This window comes from Bufo gargarizans, chromosome 9, assembly GCF_014858855.1.
Source record: "Bufo gargarizans isolate SCDJY-AF-19 chromosome 9, ASM1485885v1, whole genome shotgun sequence".
NCBI lineage: Eukaryota > Metazoa > Chordata > Amphibia > Anura > Bufonidae > Bufo > Bufo gargarizans.
In genome coordinates this window covers 142,435,325-142,457,796 of record NC_058088.1, presented here as the reverse complement: position 1 = coordinate 142,457,796, position 22,472 = coordinate 142,435,325, and the positions used below count along the sequence as shown (strand labels likewise).

The 22,472-nt window shown below is 42.9% G+C and overlaps 1 protein-coding gene across 2 annotated transcripts in view; it reads left to right on the top strand.

Annotated features, from left to right (window-relative positions):
- MID2 (midline 2) overlaps nucleotides 1-22,472 on the top strand; it is a 603,653-nt gene that overhangs the window by 304,376 nt on the left and 276,805 nt on the right. For both annotated transcript variants that reach the window (XM_044306559.1, XM_044306558.1), the window contains exons 5-6: nucleotides 7,632-7,759; nucleotides 9,109-9,252. In XM_044306559.1, the coding sequence (XP_044162494.1) occupies nucleotides 7,632-7,759; nucleotides 9,109-9,252 (272 nt within the window). The remainder of the gene's footprint in view (nucleotides 1-7,631; nucleotides 7,760-9,108; nucleotides 9,253-22,472) is intronic.

The following is a 22,472-nucleotide window of genomic DNA, read 5'->3' as shown; positions in this document are numbered from 1 at the left end:
CATGGCCATGGGGTCCAATGTGGCCCCTACTTAAGCAAACATATTCATGCAATGTTTTGAGGAGGACGTTGTCTGTGTCCCACCACTTCCAGCAGGTGTTGCGGTGGTGGAGATAGATGACGTCTTCCTCATATGGACTGCAGGTGAGGTTGAACTTTAGGATTTTCTAACTTTTCTGAATGGTATTGACAGTGTAGTGCAATTAACCTTGGTCTATTCCAATACAGAAGTGCAATTCTTAGATACATGGGTGTTTTTTTTATGATGGCAAACTCCATACTCAATTATACACTAAACCTACTGATAGGAATACCATCCTATCCTACAATAGTTGCCATCCAAGGAAGATGGTAAAACATCTTCTGTACTCGGAATTCCTTAGGGCAAGACATATTGTGTCTGAGAATAACAGGCTGGATAGCACATTAAACATCATGGTAGACACATTGTTAGAAAGGGGCTACCCACATGAGTTACTTTAGGAACACAAAAATGCAGTTTGCAAATTAGATATAAAAACCATCCTGGGTAATCAGAAATCCAAATTGAAACAGGCCAGAATCCCATTTATCTCTACTTACACTGAACGTAGTAATGAAATTAAAAAAATCATTAGGTGGCATTGGAATATCTTGAGTGGATTGTCAGGTCACCTCCACTATTTTTGTATCGGAAATCCAAAATGTCTGCGTGAGCCAAGGTTGGGTTGTTTTCCATGCCTTAGTTGCGTGAATTACAGGTATATTCGTAAGGGCAGTCTTTTTGTACATCCAGTCTCAGGGATTTCATATCATATTTATTTCCATCTAACATGTGACTCTGATTATGTCATTTATGTTTTATCATGCCCATGCAATTTATTGTATGTGGGTGAAACCTCAACAGATTTAAAAACTCGTCTTAAAGGGAACCTGTCACCGGGAATTTGTGTATAGAGCTGAGGGCATGGGTTGCTAGATGGCTGCTAGCACATCCGCAATATCCAGTCCCCATAGCTCTGTGCGCTTTTATTGTGTAAAAAAAACTATTTGATACATATGCAAATTAACCTGAGATGAGTCCTGTACGTGAGATGAGTCAGGGACAGGACTCATCTCAGGTTAATTTGCATATGTATCAAATCGTTTTTCTTACACAATAAAAGCACACAGAGCTATGGGGGCTGGATATTGCGGATGTGCTAGCTGCCATCTAGCAACCCATGTCCTCAGCTCTATACCCAAAATCCCGGTGACAGGTTCCCTTTAACAACCATCATAATACTATTAGAAAAAAAAAAGTCTTGACTTACCTGTTTCTAAACATTTATCTAAGTTCAAACACACAGAGAGGGATCTAAGGTGCTGGATTATTGACCACATCCCCATGCTCAGAAGAGGGGATTAAATTTTCTTAAGAAAATAGAATTACAATGGATACATACCCTTAACAGTCTTAGGCCCAATGGTCTGAATGTGGATTATAAAATTTGGAATGTATTGTAATATGGTGGCTTGCCCTCGGTCCCTGCAGGTGCGATAGGGACTTCTCTTGCTTATTTGGTAGTCATTTTAGGACGAAAATATATATTTAATATAATTTTTATTATTATTTCACTAACATGATTTTTCTTTCTTATTTATAGATGATATACTGATGGAGGACAAGAGGAAGGATGGATGTGTGCTGCACTGGCCAGAGACGTCTGCGACCTCTTAGTTTTTATAACTTTTATTTTCTATCATACCCAGGTTGCAACATGACAAAAAGAAATATTTATATTTTTGTGATGTTGCGTTTTGAGGAGAACCCTCAAGGACTTATGGATTGGATGCACTGGGATGATGGAGGTGGAGCCCGCAGTGATACGCGGAATGCCGCCCGTTGTTTCCCTGGTGAAGAGAGGGTGATACCCGCTTGACAGGTGGACATTCATCCAACTCCGTGGTCTGTTCTTCCTATTGCCCTGGTATTTAGTTACATTGTACGATTACTATGGCTGCCCGGCCAGTGTGAAATTAGACATTTGGATATCCATGGTGTTTGGCGCATACGCAAGGAGTCGTGTGATCCTTTGCCTTTTCCAATATGGCCGTAGGATGTAAGAAGTGCGCAAACTCCACAGACGCTCACATGAACGCAACCTTGGGCATGCGCAATGTAGTTATAGACACGCTGTTTGGCGTCCATTATGCATGAGGTCGCGGAGCTCCTGGTTAATATATCCACATTCACCCCTAATTGTCCCCTTTGGTTAATTTTTTGCACATGGCACTTTATTAGGATTTTATTAATTACTTCTCTGCTCATCATATGTATATTAGCTTGTCATGATTACATAATTGTTTTGCACATCATCCACAGGTATTTATTCATACATTTAATCATGGTTGCTATGTCTTTTTTTATTTTTACAGTTTAAATCTGGGTTTTATATGAATAATGAAATATTATGGCCTGCTATTGATTTAATTGATCACATGATGTAATGATTTAATTGCAAACTTACTGGTTTCCTGATGTGTGTGCATATACTGGTCATTTTGTCCTATATCTTTGCTTTGCTTGAGAAAGGTTCAGGTATTGAGATATATATATATATATATATATATATATATATATATATTCAAGGAAAAATCAACGCAGCACTCTTCTTGTAAAAAAACGCAGTGTCTTTATTCACACATGTGACACAGAAATAGGCAACGTTTTAATCCCCTTCCGGGATCCTTCTCAAGCCAAGGGCGTTTTTTTTTTACAAGAAGAGTGCTGCGTTGATTTTTCCTTGAATATACAAGCCTATGGTCAAAGGCGAGACGCTTGCACCTGATAACCTCTAAAGTGAGTGCTGCCGGATTTCATATAAAATATATATTATAAAAATTCTACACACCCCTGTTAAAAATCATTTCAGACCTTTTTCCACCTTTAATGTGACCTATAAACTGTACCACTCAATTGAAAAACAAACTGAAATCTTTTAGGTGGAGGGAAGAAAAAAATATTAAATAATGTGGCTGCATAAGTGTGCACACCCTCTTATAACTGGGGATGTAGCTATGTTCTGAATTAAGCAATCACATTGAAAATCATGTTAAATAGAAGTCAGCATACACCTGCCATCATTTAAAGTGCCTCTGATTAACCCCAAATAAAGTTCAGCTGCTCTAGTTGGTCTTTTCTGAAATTTTCTTAGTCGCATCCCACAGCAAAAGCCATGGTCCACAGAGAGCTTCCAAAGCATCAGAGAGAAAAATTGTTAAAAGGTATCAGTCAGGAGAAGGGTACAAAATAATTTCCAAGGCATTAGATATACCATGGAACACAGTGAAGGCAGTCATCATCAAGTGGAGAAAATATGGCACAACAGTGACATTATCAAGAACTGGACGTTCCTCCAAAATTGATGAAAAGACGAGAAAAAAACTGTTCTGGGAGGCTACTAAGAGGCTTACAGTAACATTAAAGGAGCTGCAGGAATAGCTGACAGGTACTGTCTGTGTGGTACATGTGACAACAATCTCCCGTATTCTTCATATGTCTGGAGTATGGGGTAGAGTGGCAAGATGAAAGCCTTTTCTTACAAAGAAAAACATCCAAGCCAGGCTACATCCAAGCATGTGGAAAAAGGTGTTGTGGTCTGATGAAACCAAGGTTGAACTTTTTGGCCATAATTCCAAAAGATATATGCTTGGCCCAAAAACAATACTGCACATCACCAAAAGAACACCATACCCACAGTGAAGCATGGTGGTGGCAGCATCATGCTTTGGGGCTGTTTTTCTTCAGCTGGAACTGGGGCCTTAGTTAAGCTAGAGGGAATTATGAACAACTCCAAATACCAGTCAATTTTGGCACAAAACCTTCAGGCTTCTGCTAGAAAGCTGAACATGAAGAGGAACTTCATCTTTCAGCATGACAATGACCCAAAGCATACAACCAAATCAACTAAAGAATGGCTTCATCAGAAGAAGATTAAACTTTTGGAATGGCCCAGCCAGAGCCCAGACCTAAATCTGATTGAAAATCTGTGGGGTGATCTGAAGAGGGCTATGCACAGGAGATGCCCTTGCAATCTGATAGATTTGGAGTGTTTTTGCAAAGAAGAGTGGGCAAATCTTGCCAAGTCAAAATGTGCCATGCTGATAGACTCATACCCCAAAAGACTGAGTGCTGTAATAAAATCAAAAGGTGCTTTAAAAAAGTATTAGTTTAAGGGTGTGCACACTTATGCAACCATATTATTTATTTGGGTCACTGATTGGGTCACTGTAACTAGTGGAGTACCTCGGGGGTCAGTATTGGACCCTATTCTCTTCAATATATTTATTAATTATCTTGTTGAGGGCTTGCATAGTAAAGTGTCAATTTTCGCAGATGACACTAAACTGTGTAAAGTAATTTACACTGAAGAGGACAATATACTACTACAGAGGGATCTAGATAGATTGGAGGCTTGGGCAGATAAGTGTCAGATGAGGTTTAACACTGATAAATGTAAAGTTATGCACATGGGAAGGAATAATGCAAGTCACCCGTACATACTAAATGATAAAACACTCGGTAACACTGACATGGAAAAGGATCTCAGAGTTTTAATAAACGGCAAACTAAGCTGCAAAAATCTGTGTCAGGCAGCTGTTGCCATGGCCAATAAGATAATGGGTTGCATCAGATAGATGCCCGTGATAAGAACATAGTCCTACCATTTTACAAATCGCTAGTCAGACCACATATGGAGTACTGTGTACAGTTCTGAGCTCCTGTAAACAAGGCAGACATAGCAGAGCTGGAGAAGGTCCAGAGGAGGGCAACTAAAGTAATAACTGGAATGGGGCAACTACAGTACCCTGAAAGATTATCAAAATTATGGTTATTCACTTTAGAAAAAAGACGACTGAGGGGAGATCTAATTAATATGTATAAATATATCAGGGGTCAGTACAGAGATCTATCCCATCATCTATTCATTCCCAGGACTGTGACTGTGACGAGGGGACATCCTCTGCGTCTGGAGGAAAGAAGGTTTGTACACAAACATAGAAGAGGATTCTTTACGGTAAGAGCAGTGAGACTATGGAACTCTCTGCCTGAGGAGGTGGTGATGGTGAGTACAATAAAGGAATTCAAGAGGGGCCTGGATGTATTTCTGGAGCTTAATAATATTACAGGCTATAGCTACTAGAGAGGGGTCGTTGATCCAGGGAGTTATTCTGATTGCCTGATTGGAGTCGGGAAGGAATTTTTTATTCCCCTAAAGTGGGGAAAATTGGCTTCTACCTCACAGTTTTTTTTGCCTTCCTCTGGATCACCTTGCAGGATGACAGGCCGAACTGGATGGACAAATGTCTTTTTTCGGCCTTATGTACTATGTTACTATATGTTGTTCTTCCCTCTACCTAAAAGAATCCAGTTTGTTTTTCAATTGAGTTGTAAAGTTTATAGGTTAAATTAAAGGTGGAAAAAGTTCTGAAATGATTTATCTTTTTCTCATTTTTTTACATCACAGAGACCTGAAATTTTAACAGGGGTGTGTAGAATTTTTTTAGATCTACTGTATATGTGCGTGTGTTTTTGAAGTGAGTGCTTCAATGTATATAGAATTATTTCAATCCTATGGATCTTGTCACAAACTGAGGAATGGAGAGAGAAGGATCCTTTAAAATATCTGGGAAGTTCCTGTTTACTGTCCGGAAGGGGGATGATCTCTCACAGGTGCTGTCATGGGCTCATGGAAAGCGGAATACTGGTACGAGTAATGTATTAACATTTTTCGAAAACCATAACCATAAACACAAACATATTTTCTTTCGGTGTCTTTTTCAATTTTTTTTTTTTTTTTTTGATGGACCGTATGTAGAACCATTCATTTCAATGGATCTGCAAAAAAAAAGAAACTCCATGTGCATTCTGTTTCCGCATGTCCGTTCCACAAAAAATAGCGTCCTATTATTAAGGATATGATAATTATCTTATTAATTAAAGATAGGGCTGTTCTGTTCCGCAAAATACTGAATTCAAAAGGACTTCATTGCAAAATACATATAGTAGTGTGCATGATCCCTTAAAATGTAAGACGCTGACAGTTGGCTTGGAGGCCCCGCCTTGGGGCTGGATCTCCTGGGCTTCTGTAGCAGGCAGCCCCGATGCCTATGTAAGGCATTGGGGCTGCCATAGTAACTATCGGGTCCCCGTCACCGCATCGCTGGTGCCCGATGGGGAAGCAAGTGCTGCCACAGACCTCACAAACCCTCTGTATGCCACAGTCAGCGTGACAGCGGCATACAGGGGGTTAATCCGCCGGCATTACTGTTAATCACGGCAGGGTTTCCGGGGCAGTGTTTTAACCCTCACGATGAGAATGCTGATCCTAAGACATTAAGTACCAGCCAATTAGGACAAACATTCTTGTCATGTGTTAAGGAAGATGCATATAATGGGAGATTTATCAAGACTGGTGTGTACTGCAGGGTCTTGATATCCCCAGCACTGCAGGAGGATGCTCCTAATTTATGGCAAGGTGCAGGCCTTGTAATTTTGTTGCAGTGGCATTTAAAAAGTTGCAAACACAGGGTTTGACTTTTTTACGCCATAAAAAGGAGTCGGGATATGATAAATGTCCTCTATTAGCATAGCTAACCACACCCACATTTCTAACGACCTTTTCAAACTGGAGTGAGTGGTATATAAATGGAAAAAGTGGCAACATGAGTGTAAAAAGACACAAAAACCCTATTTTACTACTATTTGAAGCCAGAATTCTGGAGTAAAGGCATCATAAATCAAGAACTTGAAGGTAGAGAAGGAATCTGGCATGTTGTAAAAAAAAAAAAATCAATCCTTTATTGTAATAGCCTAAAAAACTACTTGCCCCTTCTGTCTTCTGATGCGTGTGAACCAACAAGAATAGAATATGTGATTGAGACCGCTTGTTGGTCGAAATGCATAAGAGGACAGCGGGGACGTGTGTTTTTTTTTTTTTATGTTATTCATTGCAATAAAGGATTATTTTGTTTTTGTTTGTTTTTTACTACACACTGTAATCCTTCTCTACCTTCAAAATGCTTATTGCCAAGGAAGTGAACAAGCCTTAAATCTGTGAAGTGACCTTTTTGATGATTTCAAAATCTGGTGCTGGATTGCATTTTCTATACATGATAAATCAAGGCCATAATACTTTTAGCACACATAATGTACTAAGCTTTCTGGCACCATCAGCAGAAAATTTGCATATTTTGCTCACTAAATCTCACTTATAGTCTGAAAATAATCTCACAGGTGTCTATCTCAGACTTGGTATGGAGTATTGGATGCATTTATTCATATAAACACAATGAGATTAAGATGTCCAATCACCAAGAAAGAATGAAATAACAAGGCGTGATTTGGGGTAGTAGAGTTTAGAAGTGCTGTCTAGAGAGATGCTATGTAAAATAGCAGCTAAATTAAAAGTACATTATTTTTTAAAAAAAGTGTTGAAATTTTGACATTTTGTTATCAGGATGTGCTCATTTGAATAATTGTCCTTACAAAGGAGTTTCCCTTTCAGTAGCTTAGCTAATGGGTAAATCTAGATAAATACATTGAAATTACTGTTAGAAAAAAATCACAGAACAACCCAAATATTTAATGGTGTTCATATCTTATGACAGAGTATCCATGGCAACAACATCTTCTCAAGCTCTTCTCCCTGATGTCAATTTAAATGATGCCTTTGAAAACTTTGCCCTGGATTTCTCTAGAGAGAAAAAATTGTTGGAAGGTTTAGACTATGTAACCGGTAAGTATATACAGTTCTGAAGTATTCTACCAATATCTGCTCATTTGTCATAGAGAGCACACTATGAAGTTTATTTTGTAATTTAATGTTCTCCTTTGATCTTTTGTAGAAGTCAAAGGAAGTTTTCAGAAAGTCAAATAGTTTGAAAGTTGAGAACCCTTATATAGTGCCTGCATATTCTGTAGTATCTTACAAACAGGAAGCAGTAAAGAAAACAAACAATCTGTTATAGCACCCCACAAACAGTGTGATATACGTGGGTTGATGATCTCATTACATAGTACTCACACTGGAAAGTCATGGGGCATAAAATGTAGCAATGCTGTCAGGGACCCAGACAAAGGAGTCAATTTCCACCCACTGCCTACTATTCACTGCTGTGTTTAAAAGGATTTCAGTAAAAATATTCAGTATAAATATCATATTATTAAGCTATGTTCTCCTCCATCAGGTACGAGAAGAGGTATGGGATAAGAATTTGGAAATCTAAGGGGCTCTGATTGCTTGACTGTATGGGGCCTACATACCGTGCCTTGTCTGCCCATATAGTTTCATGAAAAAAAACTAATACAAAAAAACACAGATTGACCAATTTCTTAAACACACACAAAAATACTGTTATTAACTAGTGTTGAGCATTCGGGTTATCTAAGAATTCCATAATGACTTCTGTTACCACGGACCATAACGGAATTCTATGACGACATGCGCCACAGAAGCCTATATAGGGCCAGCATAGACTTCTATTATGACGGAATGCAATCCGGAATGCCTCTTATAGGCTTCTGTGGTGCATGCCATCATAGAATTCTGTTATGGTCCGTGGTAACAGAATCTATTATGGAATTATTAGACAACCCGAACGCCAAACTTGCAAATCGCAAGTTGCTCAACACTATTATAAACCCATAACCCCTTCTGAATTCTGTGTGGGGTACTTTATCATCAGAATCTCTCAGTAGTGCAGCCTCAGTATATTTCAATGTATAATGAAAGTCTTTTTAATTCATTTTCTTCTAGTCATTCCTCTTTAATCTTAATACTCGGTTTACTTGGCAGAGAGTACCCCGGCATGAGCTCCCTGTGTATTGATTTTGGCCAGTAGACATAATGACATTGACCATGGTGGAATATCATTTTACCTTCTGGCATATGGTTACATATTGATGTCCCATGTAAGGTGCCCTAGCAAAACTGTTTGCTAGTAATTTGAAGGAAGTACAGTATTCCCTCAGATCAATTATAGATAATTTAAAGATCTGCATTAGAAAATTAGATCTACGTTTGGACTCTGTATATTGCTTGCCACTATTTGTGTGGATTATTTATGAGTTCTTTTTCATCTGCAGCTCCGAACCCCCCTACCATAAGAGAAGAACTGTGTACTGCATCTCATGACACTATGACAGTCCATTGGATGTCTGATGATGAATTCAGCATTGGTTCTTATGAGCTACAATATACCATCTATACTGGGCAATCCAATTTCATCAGTAAGACTTATCTTTTACAATAAAATTTCACTCTGTAATGGTTAAGTGATGAATGTTGCAAGAATATTAAGGGGATTTCTGCTGGTATCTACATACAGTTATACACGGTAGAAGTGGTTTCCCTATTAGGAAATGTTGCCTTCAAAGCAGCCTGTCAATCACCACCCTGGGGATGGAGAGAGGCAGGGAAAGGCAAGGAGAACACTTGCTTATGAATATACCGGACTTACCTAAGACAGAATATTAAAGGAGTTGTCCAGCTTCAGAGCTGAACCTGCATATATCCCCGTTTTCACCAAGGCAGCCATCCCTGATATGAGCATCGAAGAATTTCATGCTCCAATGCTTTCCGTTGCCCTGCGCTATAAGAGCTTTTTGTTTATATTTTTACACTGCTAGGCAAAGGCTAGCAGTGTTGCCGGTGATGGCACCGGCACTGATGGGCGGGCTTTAGCGTTGACCTAGCCATTTTACAGGCTAGGGCAGCGCTAAAGCCCATCCATCTGTCTCGGTGACTTCACAAGGCTCACTGCTAGGCAGGGCAAAGGAGGACTGCCTGGGTAAAAATGGGATATGTGCCCGGACAAGCTCTTTAAGATAACTGATATAGAGGAAAGTAGAGGGTAGTGTTTACATCATTGACATGAGTTCCAGCGTTCAGAAAGTGATATATTTTGGCTGCTGAAACATGGGTGGCAGGCTTTAAAGGGGGTTTCCTGTGGGACTGTGACTCAGAGTGGGTTAAATAAGATAACCAATCCCCACAATTCCTTTTTCGAAACTGCCAGAGTCCCTGCTGATCTCTATTTCCTGGTCTTCACACATAGGAAGTGGCCCCTCAGATTGGTGTTCCATTATTGAAGCAGTCATCATGCAGCCTGGGGACTGATGAGTGTATTGCTTTGCTGTCTGCACTCACCGGTCCCTGGTTTTCTTCCAGACACCTCTTCAGTCCTCAGACCAGATTCCATTCCTCCTCTAACCTCAAATCAGACCCTGTAATTGCTCACCTGTTATGAGGAATCGTCTAGGCCTGAAAGGGTGGGTAAGGCTACTTTCACACTTGCGTTGCTTGATTCCGGCAGGCAGTTCCGTTGCCTGAACTGACTGCCTGATCAGGCAAACTGTATGCAAACGGATGTCATTTTTTCTGACTGATCAGGCATTTTTCTGACTGATCAGGATCCTGATCAGTCAGAAAAATGCCTGATCAGTCAGAAAAATGCCTGATCAGTCAGAAAAATGCATTGCAATACCGGATCCGTTTTTCCGGTGTCATCAGGCAAAACGGATCCGTTTTTGTTTTTTTTTCTTCATTTTTAAAGGTCTGCGCATGCGCAGACCGGAAGGACGGATCCGGCATTCCGGTATTTTGAATGCCGGATCCGGCACTAATACATTCCTATGGAAAAAAATGCCGGATCCGGCGTTCAGGCATTTCTTCAGTTTTTTTCGCCGGAGATAAAACCGTAGCATGCTACGGTTTTCTCTTTTGCCTGATCAGTCAAAACGACTGAACTGAAGACATCCTGATGCAAACTGAACGGATTACTCTCCATTCAGAATGCATGGGGATATGCCTGATCAGTTATTTTCCGGTATAGAGCCCCTGTGACGGAACTCTATGCCGGAAAAGAAAAACGCAAGTGTGAAAGTACCCTAAGGAGTCCAATGGCTGAGACAAGCTGGAGCATCAGAAGCAAACAATGTCAAATAAAAGTACAGGTCGGTACACAAGTAAGCACAGCAGTTAAGATTAGGCAGAAGCAGGTAATAATCTGAGTTAGGTACACAATTAAAGGGGTTATCTAAAAATAACTTATAAAACTCATCAGGACATACATATACATTAGTTAAGCTTGATTTCTTAAGAGAAAACCCCATACTTACACCTTTACATTGTGCTGTTATTATTGCTTTGTTTACACGCTGCAGCAAAGCTGTGGGGGAGTGTAACAACAACGCCTGAGCTCTCCCTCATGAATATTTGTGGGTGGGAATAATCTGCCATTCCCCACCCCCTGCTCTGCACAACCTAACTTTGCATTTAAAGGGAACCTGTCACCCAAAAATCGCCTATTAAGCTGTTTACAGTACCTTATAGTGCTGTATAGTCGTTTCCTGATGCACTTTTTGTTAGTTTTGCAGCATGTATGCTCAGTCAGAAATCGATGTTATATTCAGCTGCTGCCCCGTGCTTCAAGTCAGGCTTGAAGTCACGGGGGCAGCGGCCTCGGCGTCTTACATGGCCCTCTCCCCGCCCCCTGCCTCTGTGACTGACAGCCGAAATCCGATTCCGGGACCGCGCTCAACGGCCGCATGCGCAGTAAAGGGCGGCAGGAGCGCGGTCCCGGCTGCCGCGCGTACTACGCGCCGTCTTACTTTCGCCGCACTGCGCATGCGCCCGACATCCTGTATCAAACGCGCCCGCGCCCGGCATCTGGGCGCGGGCGCGTTTGATACAGGATGTCGGGCGCATGCGCAGTGCGGCGAAAGTAAGACGGCGCGTAGTACGCGCGGCAGCCGGGACCGCGCTCCTGCCGCCCTTTACTGCGCATGCGGCCGTTGAGCGCGGTCCCGGAATCGGATTTCGGCTGTCAGTCACAGAGGCAGGGGGCGGGGAGAGGGCCATGTAAGACGCTGAGGCCGCTGCCCCCGTGACTTCAAGCCTGACTTGAAGCACGGGGCAGCAGCTGAATATAACATTGATTTCTGACTGAGCATACATGCTGCAAAACTAACAAAAAGTGCATCAGGAAACGACTATACAGCACTATAAGGTACTGTAAACAGCTTAATAGGCGATTTTTGGGTGACAGGTTCCCTTTAAAAAGAACTGTCACATGATCATCTCCTAGCTCACACAGGCAGAAGATCTTCCTGTTATATTGCAGATAATATATACAGTTGCAAGAAAAAGTATGTGAACCCTTTGAAATGATATTTCTGCACAAATTGGTTATAAGATGTGATCTGATCTTCAGCTACGTCACAACAATAGACAATCACAGTCTGCTTAAACTAATAACAGAGCAAATAACATGGGGATAGGCGCTAAAACAAAATAATAATGTCTTTATTAATTGTCTGATTAAGAAATAAGGGGTATCAACCGTCAGTATAATGTGCAAAACTGACTTTAACAATTGTGAAAACACTGATATATACCAAATAGCACCACCATCTGGATTGCCAGTGTAGTCTCACAAGCTACTAGCATAAGGGGCTCATTCAACCACAGGGTTCAAGATGTGTATCCCAGGGTGAAAGGTATCAAGGGGATGTATTGGTATGGGAATTTCACCAAACACCACTCCAAAACAGTGAGAGCCAGCGCGCAGACTCTCACTGCACTAATAATCACAGGTGCTGGACTATGGCAGAGCAATAGCATTCACTCCAGGTGGATTAAAGGAGCAATGGTTGCCCTGACATGTCCCTTATTTGCAACAGCTCAACGCTGCGTTTCCATGCATTGGGAATGCATTTCATCAGGAGCTATGTGCACCAGGTTAATACTAGAGCCCAGAGCCTCAGTGTTGTTTTAATAACCGAGGTAATGGACAAACAAACAGTCAGTGATAGAGATCCCTGCCTAGCACCGTTTTCCTCTAGTGTGAGGTACGAAGCTTTACAAACAGTCACTATCCTGCCTGAGCTAGCAACCTCTAGGCTGAGGTGCTGCGTGCTAGTGTGCATGTAATCCGGCACTGTGATGGCCGCAAAGCGGCCCACAGAACACCGAGCTTTACAGGGTGAAACCCCGCCCTGTTAGACACGCCTCCGTCAATCAGCCAATCCGGCCAGGAGGCACGGCACAAGGCAAACTAAAGGCTGAAGGGTGGAGGAACAAGGTGAGTCACAGGGAAAGCGCAGCAAGCGCCACATAAACAAAGCAAGGAATTTACAAAGCGGCTTTATATATTTATCGCAGCATGGACATCTTTATTGTAAATATACAGTAAAGGAGAGTCACTCCAAGAGAAGTGTGTAAAAACGGACAGACACATAGATTCATGTGTGTAGCCACTTGTATCAATGATCACACACATGAATCCACTTCTCATAGTGCATTGTACAGTAACACAAAGAAATCAGCCTGGTCACTAGATGAACGGGACGTATGAGATCGCATCATTGAGGCCGGATGGTTTGATGGTATTCAGAGAAAAAATCCATCTCGCCTCTTTTTGCAACAATATGCGATCATAATCACCGCCCCTTGGTGACGGCTTCACAGAGTCGATCACTTGAAATTTGACCGAAGATGTATCCCCCCTGTGAAGGTCAAGAACATGACGAGCAATTGGCGTATCTTTGAGATTGGTAATATCCAAAATATGCTCCCCAATCCGTCTTCTTAGCTCTCTGATGGTTTTACCCACATATTTGATGCTGCATATACATGTCATTAAATACACAACACCAACTGACTTGCAATTGTGGAAAGACTTAATGAAGAACGTTTTATCCGCAGTGCTGTTAGTGAAGCTTTTGGATTTTTTAATGAACCCACAAAATTTACAGGATCCACAAGGAAACGTACCTGTAAGTGGGTTTCGCAGCCATGACTGCGGACGGGGGCTGATGTACAGACTATGTGTCAACATATCACGTAAATTATTGTTGCGGCGATAAGTGACTGAAGGGTTGGCTGAAATCATCCCACCAATATCCGGATCGGATTTCAAAATGTCCCAGTGCTCGTTAAGGACATGGCGCACCTCGTCATGGGCGCCGTCAAAAGTCCCAATGATCCTCACAATATTCTCACTATTGTCCCTCTTTTTCGGAGACAACAACCGATCCCTGTTAGTACTCATTGAGTGCTGGTAAGCCTGCTTTAGACACTGCTGAGGATAACCACGACACTGAAACCTCTGCTGGAGATCTTTAGCAGCCACCCTAAAATCACTGAGATGAGAACAATTCCTCCTAACCCTCAAGTATTGGCCCTTAGGGATTCCTCTCCTAAGGGCCACAGGGTGCGCACTGTCCCATTTCAAAAGGTTATTGGTAGCTGTGGGCTTTCTGAAAACGTTGGTACTAATATGCCCATCAGCAGACAATGAAATGGACAGATCCAGGAAGGAAATGTTCTTCAAATCCATTTCTGAGGTGAAAAAAAGTCCCACGGTGTTGTTGTTGAGGACCGCAACAAATTCACGGAACAATTCACTATCGCCCCCCCACAGGATCAGCACATCATCGATGTACCTGATCCAGAGGGGGACAACATCCGTGAATCGCTCCATATCTTCACAAAACACTACCTCCCTCTCCCACCAGCCCAGGTAGAGGTTCGCAAAAGTCGGGGCACAGGGACTGCCCATTGCGACCCCCCTGAGCTGGTGGAAGATAGAGCCATCAAACAAAAATACATTGTGTGTGAGTATGAAACTCAACAATTCCATTACAAAGGCATTATGGGCCCTATATTGTTCACCCCTCTGCTGAAGGAATGTTAGGATCGCTCCACAGCCCAATCCGTGAGGGATTGAGCTGTAGAGCGCCTCCACATCCAAACTGGCCAGATAGGTACCACTGTCACATTGGACACCATCCAAGCGTCCCAGCACATCCATAGTATCCCTTACATGTGAGGGCAAGCTGTTAACAAATGGACGCAGGATGGTATCAACATAAGTACTGATATTGGCTGTCAAACAATTGTTTCCAGACACTATCGGCCTCCCCTTTAGAGGTTCATACCCCTTATGAACTTTGGGGAGACAATAAAAGGCCGCAGTGACTGGGTGTGAAGGTAACAAAAAGGCCAATTCAGTCTTGTCAATGAGTTTCTTCTCAAGGGCTTGGTTCAAAATACATACTGTGAAGCCGTCACCAAGGGGCGGTGATTATGATCGCATATTGTTGCTAAAAGAGGCGAGATGGATTTTTTCTCTGAATACCATCAAACCATCCGGCCTCAATGATGCGATCTCATACGTCCCGTTCATCTAGTGACCAGGCTGATTTCTTTGTGTTACTGTACAATGCACTATGAGAAATGGATTCATGTGTGTGATCATTGATACAAGTGGCTACACACATGAATCTATGTGTCTGTCCGTTTTTACACACTTCTCTTGGAGTGACTCTCCTTTACTGTATAATTACAATAAAGATGTCCATGCTGCGATAAATATATAAAGCCGCTTTGTAAATTCCTTGCTTTGTTTATGTGGCGCTTGCTGCGCTTTCCCTGTGACTCACCTTGTTCCTCCACCCTTCAGCCTTTAGTTTGCCTTGTGCCGTGCCTCCTGGCCGGATTGGCTGATTGACGGAGGCGTGTCTAACAGGGCGGGGTTTCACCCTGTAAAGCTCGGTGTTCTGTGGGCCGCTTTGCGGCCATCACAGTGCCGGATTACATGCACACTAGCACGCAGCACCTCAGCCTAGAGGTTGCTAGCTCAGGCAGGATAGTGACTGTTTGTAAAGCTCCGTACCTCACACTAGAGGAAAACGGTGCTAGGCAGGGATCTCTATCACTGACTGTTTGTTTGTCCATTACCTCGGTCATTAAAACAACACTGAGGCTCTGGGCTCTAGTATTAACCTGGTGCACATAGCTCCTGATGAAATGCATTCCCAATGCATGGAAACGCAGCGTTGAGCTGTTGCAAATAAGGGACATGTCAGGGCAACCATTGCTCCTTTAATCCACCTGGAGTGAATGCTATTGCTCTGCCATAGTCCAGCACCTGTGATTATTAGTGCAGTGAGAGTCTGCGCGCTGGCTCTCACTGTTTTGGAGTGGTGTTTGGTGAAATTCCCATACCAATACATCCCCTTGATACCTTTCACCCTGGGATACACATCTTGAACCCTGTGGTTGAATGAGCCCCTTATGCTAGTAGCTTGTGAGACTACACTGGCAATCCAGATGGTGGTGCTATTTGGTATATATCAGTGTTTTCACAATTGTTAAAGTCAGTTTTGCACATTATACTGACGGTTGATACCCCTTATTTCTTAATCAGACAATTAATAAAGACATTATTATTTTGTTTTAGCGCCTATCCCCATGTTATTTGCTCTATTGTATTTATAGGCGTATATTCAATATATCATTTCAATTTATTCCATTTAAACTAATAACACACAAATAATTAAATGTTACCATGTTTTTATTGAACACACCAGGTAAACATTCTTAGTGCAGGTGGAAAAAGTATGTGAACCCTTGGATTTAATAACTGGTTGAACCTCCTTTGGCAGCAATAACTTCAACCAAACGCTTCCTGTAGTTGCAGATCAGACGTGCACAACGGTCAGGAGTAATTCTTGACCATTCCTCTTTACAGAACTGTTTCAGTTTAGCAATATTCTTGGGATGTCTGGCGTGGATCGCTTTCTTGAGGTCATGCCACAGCATATGCCACAGCTGTAAACGTGCAGCAATGTTTTTTTTGGACAGCAGTGGCTTCCTTTGTGGTATCCTCCCATGAAATCCATTCTTGTTTAGTGTTTTACGTATCGTAGATTCACTAACAGGGATGTTAGCATATGCCAGAGACTTTTGTAAGTCTTTAGCTGACACTCTAGGATTCTTCTTCACCTCATTGAGCAGTCTGCGCTGTTGTCAGGAATCATCCTGCTACGTCTGTTTAGTTCAGATTGACTTGCCCTCAAGTTCTCCCTCAGTTAAGATGGTGGATTGTGTCACAGCTGGATGCCATCTTATTTCCTGTTTCACATTTAAACCTCTCAAGCCTGTTACTAATTGCTTGAGTATTGTGTTTAGCTTCTGCTCGTGCAGTCCTCTTGCTTAAAACTAGTTCTCTGCTTTGTTCCTCCTACTTGCAGTTTACCCTGCTACTTTGTGAGATCCTGCTACCTCCTGTTGCCGACCCAGATTGCTTGACTACATTCCTGTGCCACCTGCCCTGACCCATTGCTTGTCTGACCTCGGCTCTGCTGCATTCTTCAATCCTGCACCATTGCTACCGGTAACAGCTCCGCCTGCCTAGTTCTGCTGCATCCTTCAGTCCTGCACCATTGCTACCGGTAACAGCTCCGCCTGCCTGACTCTGCTGCATCCTTCAGTCCTGCACCGTTGCTACCGGTTACGGCTCCGCTTGCTTGGCTCTGCTACATCCTTCAGTCCTGCAACCTCCTATTCAAGACTCCAGTGTTTCCTGTGTACAGGCCTTGTCCCTGCCATTGGATTCCAGCAGTATTCCACTAGTATCGTAACAGAATACTCAAGCCAAAAATGGAATCTGCCGGGACTGGGAGTTCAGAGGTTTGCATTAAACAACTGCAGACTGCTATGGCTAATATGCGCACCGAGATGCAGACTTTAAAAAATAAATATGATGCCTTTGAAGGACAGACTTCCCACAACATCCACATTTTTGGACAAACAATTCATGAGCTACAGTACGTGGTACAGTGCAGACATTATCCGACCGGATAGTCCCCTTGGAGAATTAAGTTTCTGTACCACCCGCTATAGTGCCTGCAATGACCCCTAAGTTACCACCATTCAGATTTGGCGGAGACCGCGACAAGTTTCGGGGGTTCCTTAATCAATGTAGGCTATATTTTTATGCAAATTCAACTCAGTTTCCTACTGATAGATCTAAAGTATTATGTATTATTATGCTGCTGACACATAAAGCCATTGTCTGGGCTAGTCCATTGATTGCGCCTCAAGATGCCGGTAAAATCACTTAGAGGACTTTATAGATGCCATGAGTCAAATGTTTGATGATTCCAATCGAGGTGCTACAGCTGAAGCATCATTACTAGCATTGCGACGGGGCAGACGCCCTTTCACAGAGTATGCAATGGAGTTCCACAGGTGGGCTGTCGACACCGATTGAAACTAAACAGCGAAAATGTCTTTTTTTAGGAAAGGACTATGCAGCACATTAAAATATGAACTTGCTCGTGCAGAGGCCCCTTTGGGTTTGAATGCTTTTATTAACCATTGTATTCGAATTGATACCCGACTGTCTGAACGACGACAAGAGAAATGGGCTACCTTGAATTATGATACTAAGCAGTCGCCATCTTTTCCTGTCCTCACTTCCAAGGAACCCCAAGGAAAGATTTATAGAGAATCAGGAAGTGAGCCTATGCAAGTAGATTCCATACTAAGACGTGAAAATGTTGATCGAAGGGAGCATAGGCTTCGGGAAAGTCTATGTTTTAACTGTGGAAAGTCTAACCACTTACTTATCAACTGCCCTAGCCATCCGCGGAGGTTGGTGGCAGCCATTACAGAATCTGACTTTTCAGATGGAGAATCAATTGCTTCAGAAACAGAATTATCTGAGAAAGCAATCATCCATTTCATCTGTGGCCCCTCATATTAAGAAAGAGATTAAAGACTGCCATTGCTTCCTTCCCATTAAATTCTTGATTAACTCTCAGTAGATATCTGCCTCTGCTATGGTGGACTCTGGGGCTAGTGGCAATTTCATGGATCTGTCTTTTACGCAAAGGCATGGGGTTAAATTTTTGTAAAAACTCTCACCTGTGGTAATGGAGACCGTAGATGGATCCCCACTGAGTTCAGGGCCGGTGGATCAATAGACGGAACCACTTGAAATCATTATAACACCTTATCACCATGAAATCCTATTGTTTCTATTGATCTCTTCTCCACATTCCCTGTTATTCTTGTCCTACCCTGGTTGCAAGCACAGAACCCTGTTATCAATTGGGAGACCAAAGAAATATGCTTCCCAGCCAAGGATTTTCTTGCGACAGCTCAGTCTGAACAAGGCTTGGAAAATCCAGCTCAAGATAACAAGGCAGTAGAGTTACCCTCTGCATATAAGGAATTTGCAGACGTTTGCGATAAACAAAATGCGGACAAGCCTCCCCAAACCGACCCTACGATTGTCCAATAGAATTACTTCCTGGTGCACCTATACCTTTTGGAAGCATCTACCCTTTAGCCGGCCCTGAACTAAAAGCCCTCAAGGACTACATAGAAGAAAATCAGGCTAAGGGGTTTATCTGCCAATCTTCCTCACCGGCTGGGGCTCCCATATTCTTTGTTAAGAAGGAGGATGGTTCTCTAAGACCTTGAATTGACTACCGAGAACTTAACAAAATTACAATAAAAAATCGTTATCCTTTACCATTGATCCCTGAGCTTTTGGAGAGAGTGCAACATGCAAAAATTTTTACCAAGTTAGACCTGCGAGGCGCCTACGACAGCTTTTAGGTCACGATATGGACATTTCGAATATCTCGTTATGCCTTTTGGTCTTTGCAGTGCCCCAGCCACTTTTCAACATCTTGTCAATGATATCTTCAGAGATCTTCTGGGCCAGTTCGTAGTCATCTATTTGGACGATATCTTGATCTTCTCTAACTCTATGGAAGAACATCAGAGACATGTGAGACTTATTTTGGAACGTCTAAGGAAGAATCAACTTTACATTAAGATTAAGAAAATGTGAATTTCACCAGACTGAGATCCAATTAATTGGCTAAATAATTTCACCTCATGGTCTACACCATGGACTTTAGCAAAATTAAAGCAATAGTAGACTGGCCTACCCCAAGGAGCATAAAAGATGTTCAACGTTTCATAGGATTTGCCAATTTTTATAGACGCTTCATAAAAAATTTCTCAGGAATAATTACTCCTATTACACAATTGACTAAGAAAAAAAATGCTTTTGTCTGGTCTCCCCAAGCACAGGAATCCTTTTTGTCTCCTAAAATCCAAGTTCACTACAGCCGCTATATTAGTTCATCCCGACCCAGAACTCACCTTCATTGTGGAAGTAGATGCTTCAGACTGTGCTATAGGGGCTATTCTGTCTCAAAGAACTGGAGAGAAGGGTTTATTGTATCCGTGTGCTTTTTTCTCCCAATGTTTATCCCCTGCTGAGAAGAATTATGATGTGGGGAATAAAGAACTGTTAGCTATTATTGCAGCTTTTAAGGAATGGAGACATCATCTTCAAGGAACCTCACAGCAACTAATAGTACTGACTGATCACCATCATTTGGAATTCATTAGATCTGCCAAATGTCTATCCCCTCGCCAAGCTCGTTGGAGTCTCTTCCTCAATCAATTCAACTTCATAATCTCGTACAGGCCCGGTTCCCGTAACGGCAAGGCAGATGCCCTATCTAGAATATTTTCTAATGATTCCACTTCTACGATTTCGCCCAAAACCATTGTTCCTAAGTCAAATTTTGTAGGAGTAATCCAAAATAAGGTCTCGCTTGAAGAGATAAAAGAGGCCTATGATACCGACTCCTTGCTGTCTCGACTGTAAGACATGTACCGGGGTGGGCTCCCCCAGCATGCAGCGAAGTTACAGACAAGAAAAGCAACACTGACACCAGCTTTATATGCAAGAACAGAAACTTTACTTTAACAATAGTAATAACACAACAATATGAATAAACACTGACAAAGCTATGCCCCTGGCTCCCAGTCACTGTTCCTGTCCGAGGGACAGCCTAACCCGGTGGCATACACAGCAGAGCCTGCAAGTCGTGCTGTGCCGCTAAAGAGGACTCGCCTAGCCGGTGGCAAACGCAGCAGAGCCTGCAAGTCAAAATACTACGCCGCACAACAGTTCTGTCCAGCCTAGCAAAAGCCTATAACCCTAACTATCTAACTATGTTCAGGCCTAGGCTTAGTCTCTGTTACTTTAGGCGCCACTCAGTATAAGACAATGAGTAACCAGGTGCACTGACCTGCGTCCGTTCTAAGCCCAAGGATGGCGTGCTGCCTTGCTTGGTAATCAGACTTCTTCCCATGCACTGTACACTGTCTTCCTGGAACAATCTCTCTTTCAAAGAGCCAGATCCAAGTAAGGGACAACAACTAGTCTCCTTCCTCAGCATGCCTGTTCACTCCTGGACACCCGGAAGCCAAGATGGAATCGGATTCAGTCTCTCACAGAACATTGCTTCCACCATGTCAGATCAGCACTTCCTGGTTCACTCAGAAGCAGCATGCATGCATGCATGCATGAGTCATTATCTGCTTTGCATATGCAGATCTCAAAGTGTGCTGACTGTGCTGCAAAACAGTTGCCTCTAGTGCCCGGAATGCCAAATCACAGCTCCAATACAATTTAAACATAAACATTATACTGCCAGAGTTTTACACATCCCCACATACCACCCCACTAGAAGTTGTCGTTCTCGGCAACTCTTAACAGAATGGGGGTTTTAGAAATACTGGGGACATCAGGCATATTTGACAAGAGAGGAGCTGTTGATTGCTCAGCATTGCATCTGGGAGGCAAACCTGCTACAGCCGGAACCTCTGTAGACACTTGGGCAGGGACAACCCACCATTCCTCCTCTTCCTCATCTGAGGGACTTTCCTCCATACTCGGAGCGTGAGGAGGCACCACCTCCACGCACACTGGCAAAAATTGCAACGTCTCAACATATTACGGTGCAAGTTACGTGAGGGTCCCCCTGTCACTACTGGCTCTACCTCATAGACTGGAATAGCGGGGTCTACCCTTCTCTTCACCGTGTATGGAACTGCCTCCCACCGTCCATCCAAGTTCCCAGACGGCCGTTTGGCTTTGACTATCACCCGATCACCCGGGACATACCCATCTTTCTGCACTGGTCTTGGGTTAAGGTGTACCACCTGTCCCAGGTGCTCCCCCACAACCTTGTGGACCGCTCTCAGCCGGAGGCGGTGCTCCTGCACACATGCGGTGGTACTTATCGGTGGGGCTCCATCAGGTTGGACATATGGAGATCTTCAATCTCCCGTCTGGCTCGTCCAAACATGAGCATATGTGGAGAGTATCCGGTGGTACTGTGTACTCTGTTGGTATAGGCCCACATCAACTCAGGTAGGTACGCGGGCCACTGGGCTTTTTGACTGTCTTCCAGAGTCCGCAGCATCCGAAGCAAGGTGCGATTGAAGCATTCGCACGCCCCGTTTCCTTGTCGGTAATATGGAGTGGTGCGGGGCGTTCAATCCCATACACTTGGCACAGTTCATTCATTAGAGTACCCTGAAAGCATGCTCCCTAGTCAGAATGTATACTCTGTGGACACCCGAACACCTGTATAAAGTGTTTACAGACAGTTTGTCACGGATGGTGTTGCAGAAAACTAGAAGACACAAATGAAGATCCGACTGACTTGATCCTAAACTAAGGAACAAAAGGGTAAGCCCTGTAACAGCCCTAGCACTCTCCCTTACTGCTCAGCCTATGCAAAAATCTCTATGGTAGATAATTGCATACCCTCGTTCCTCG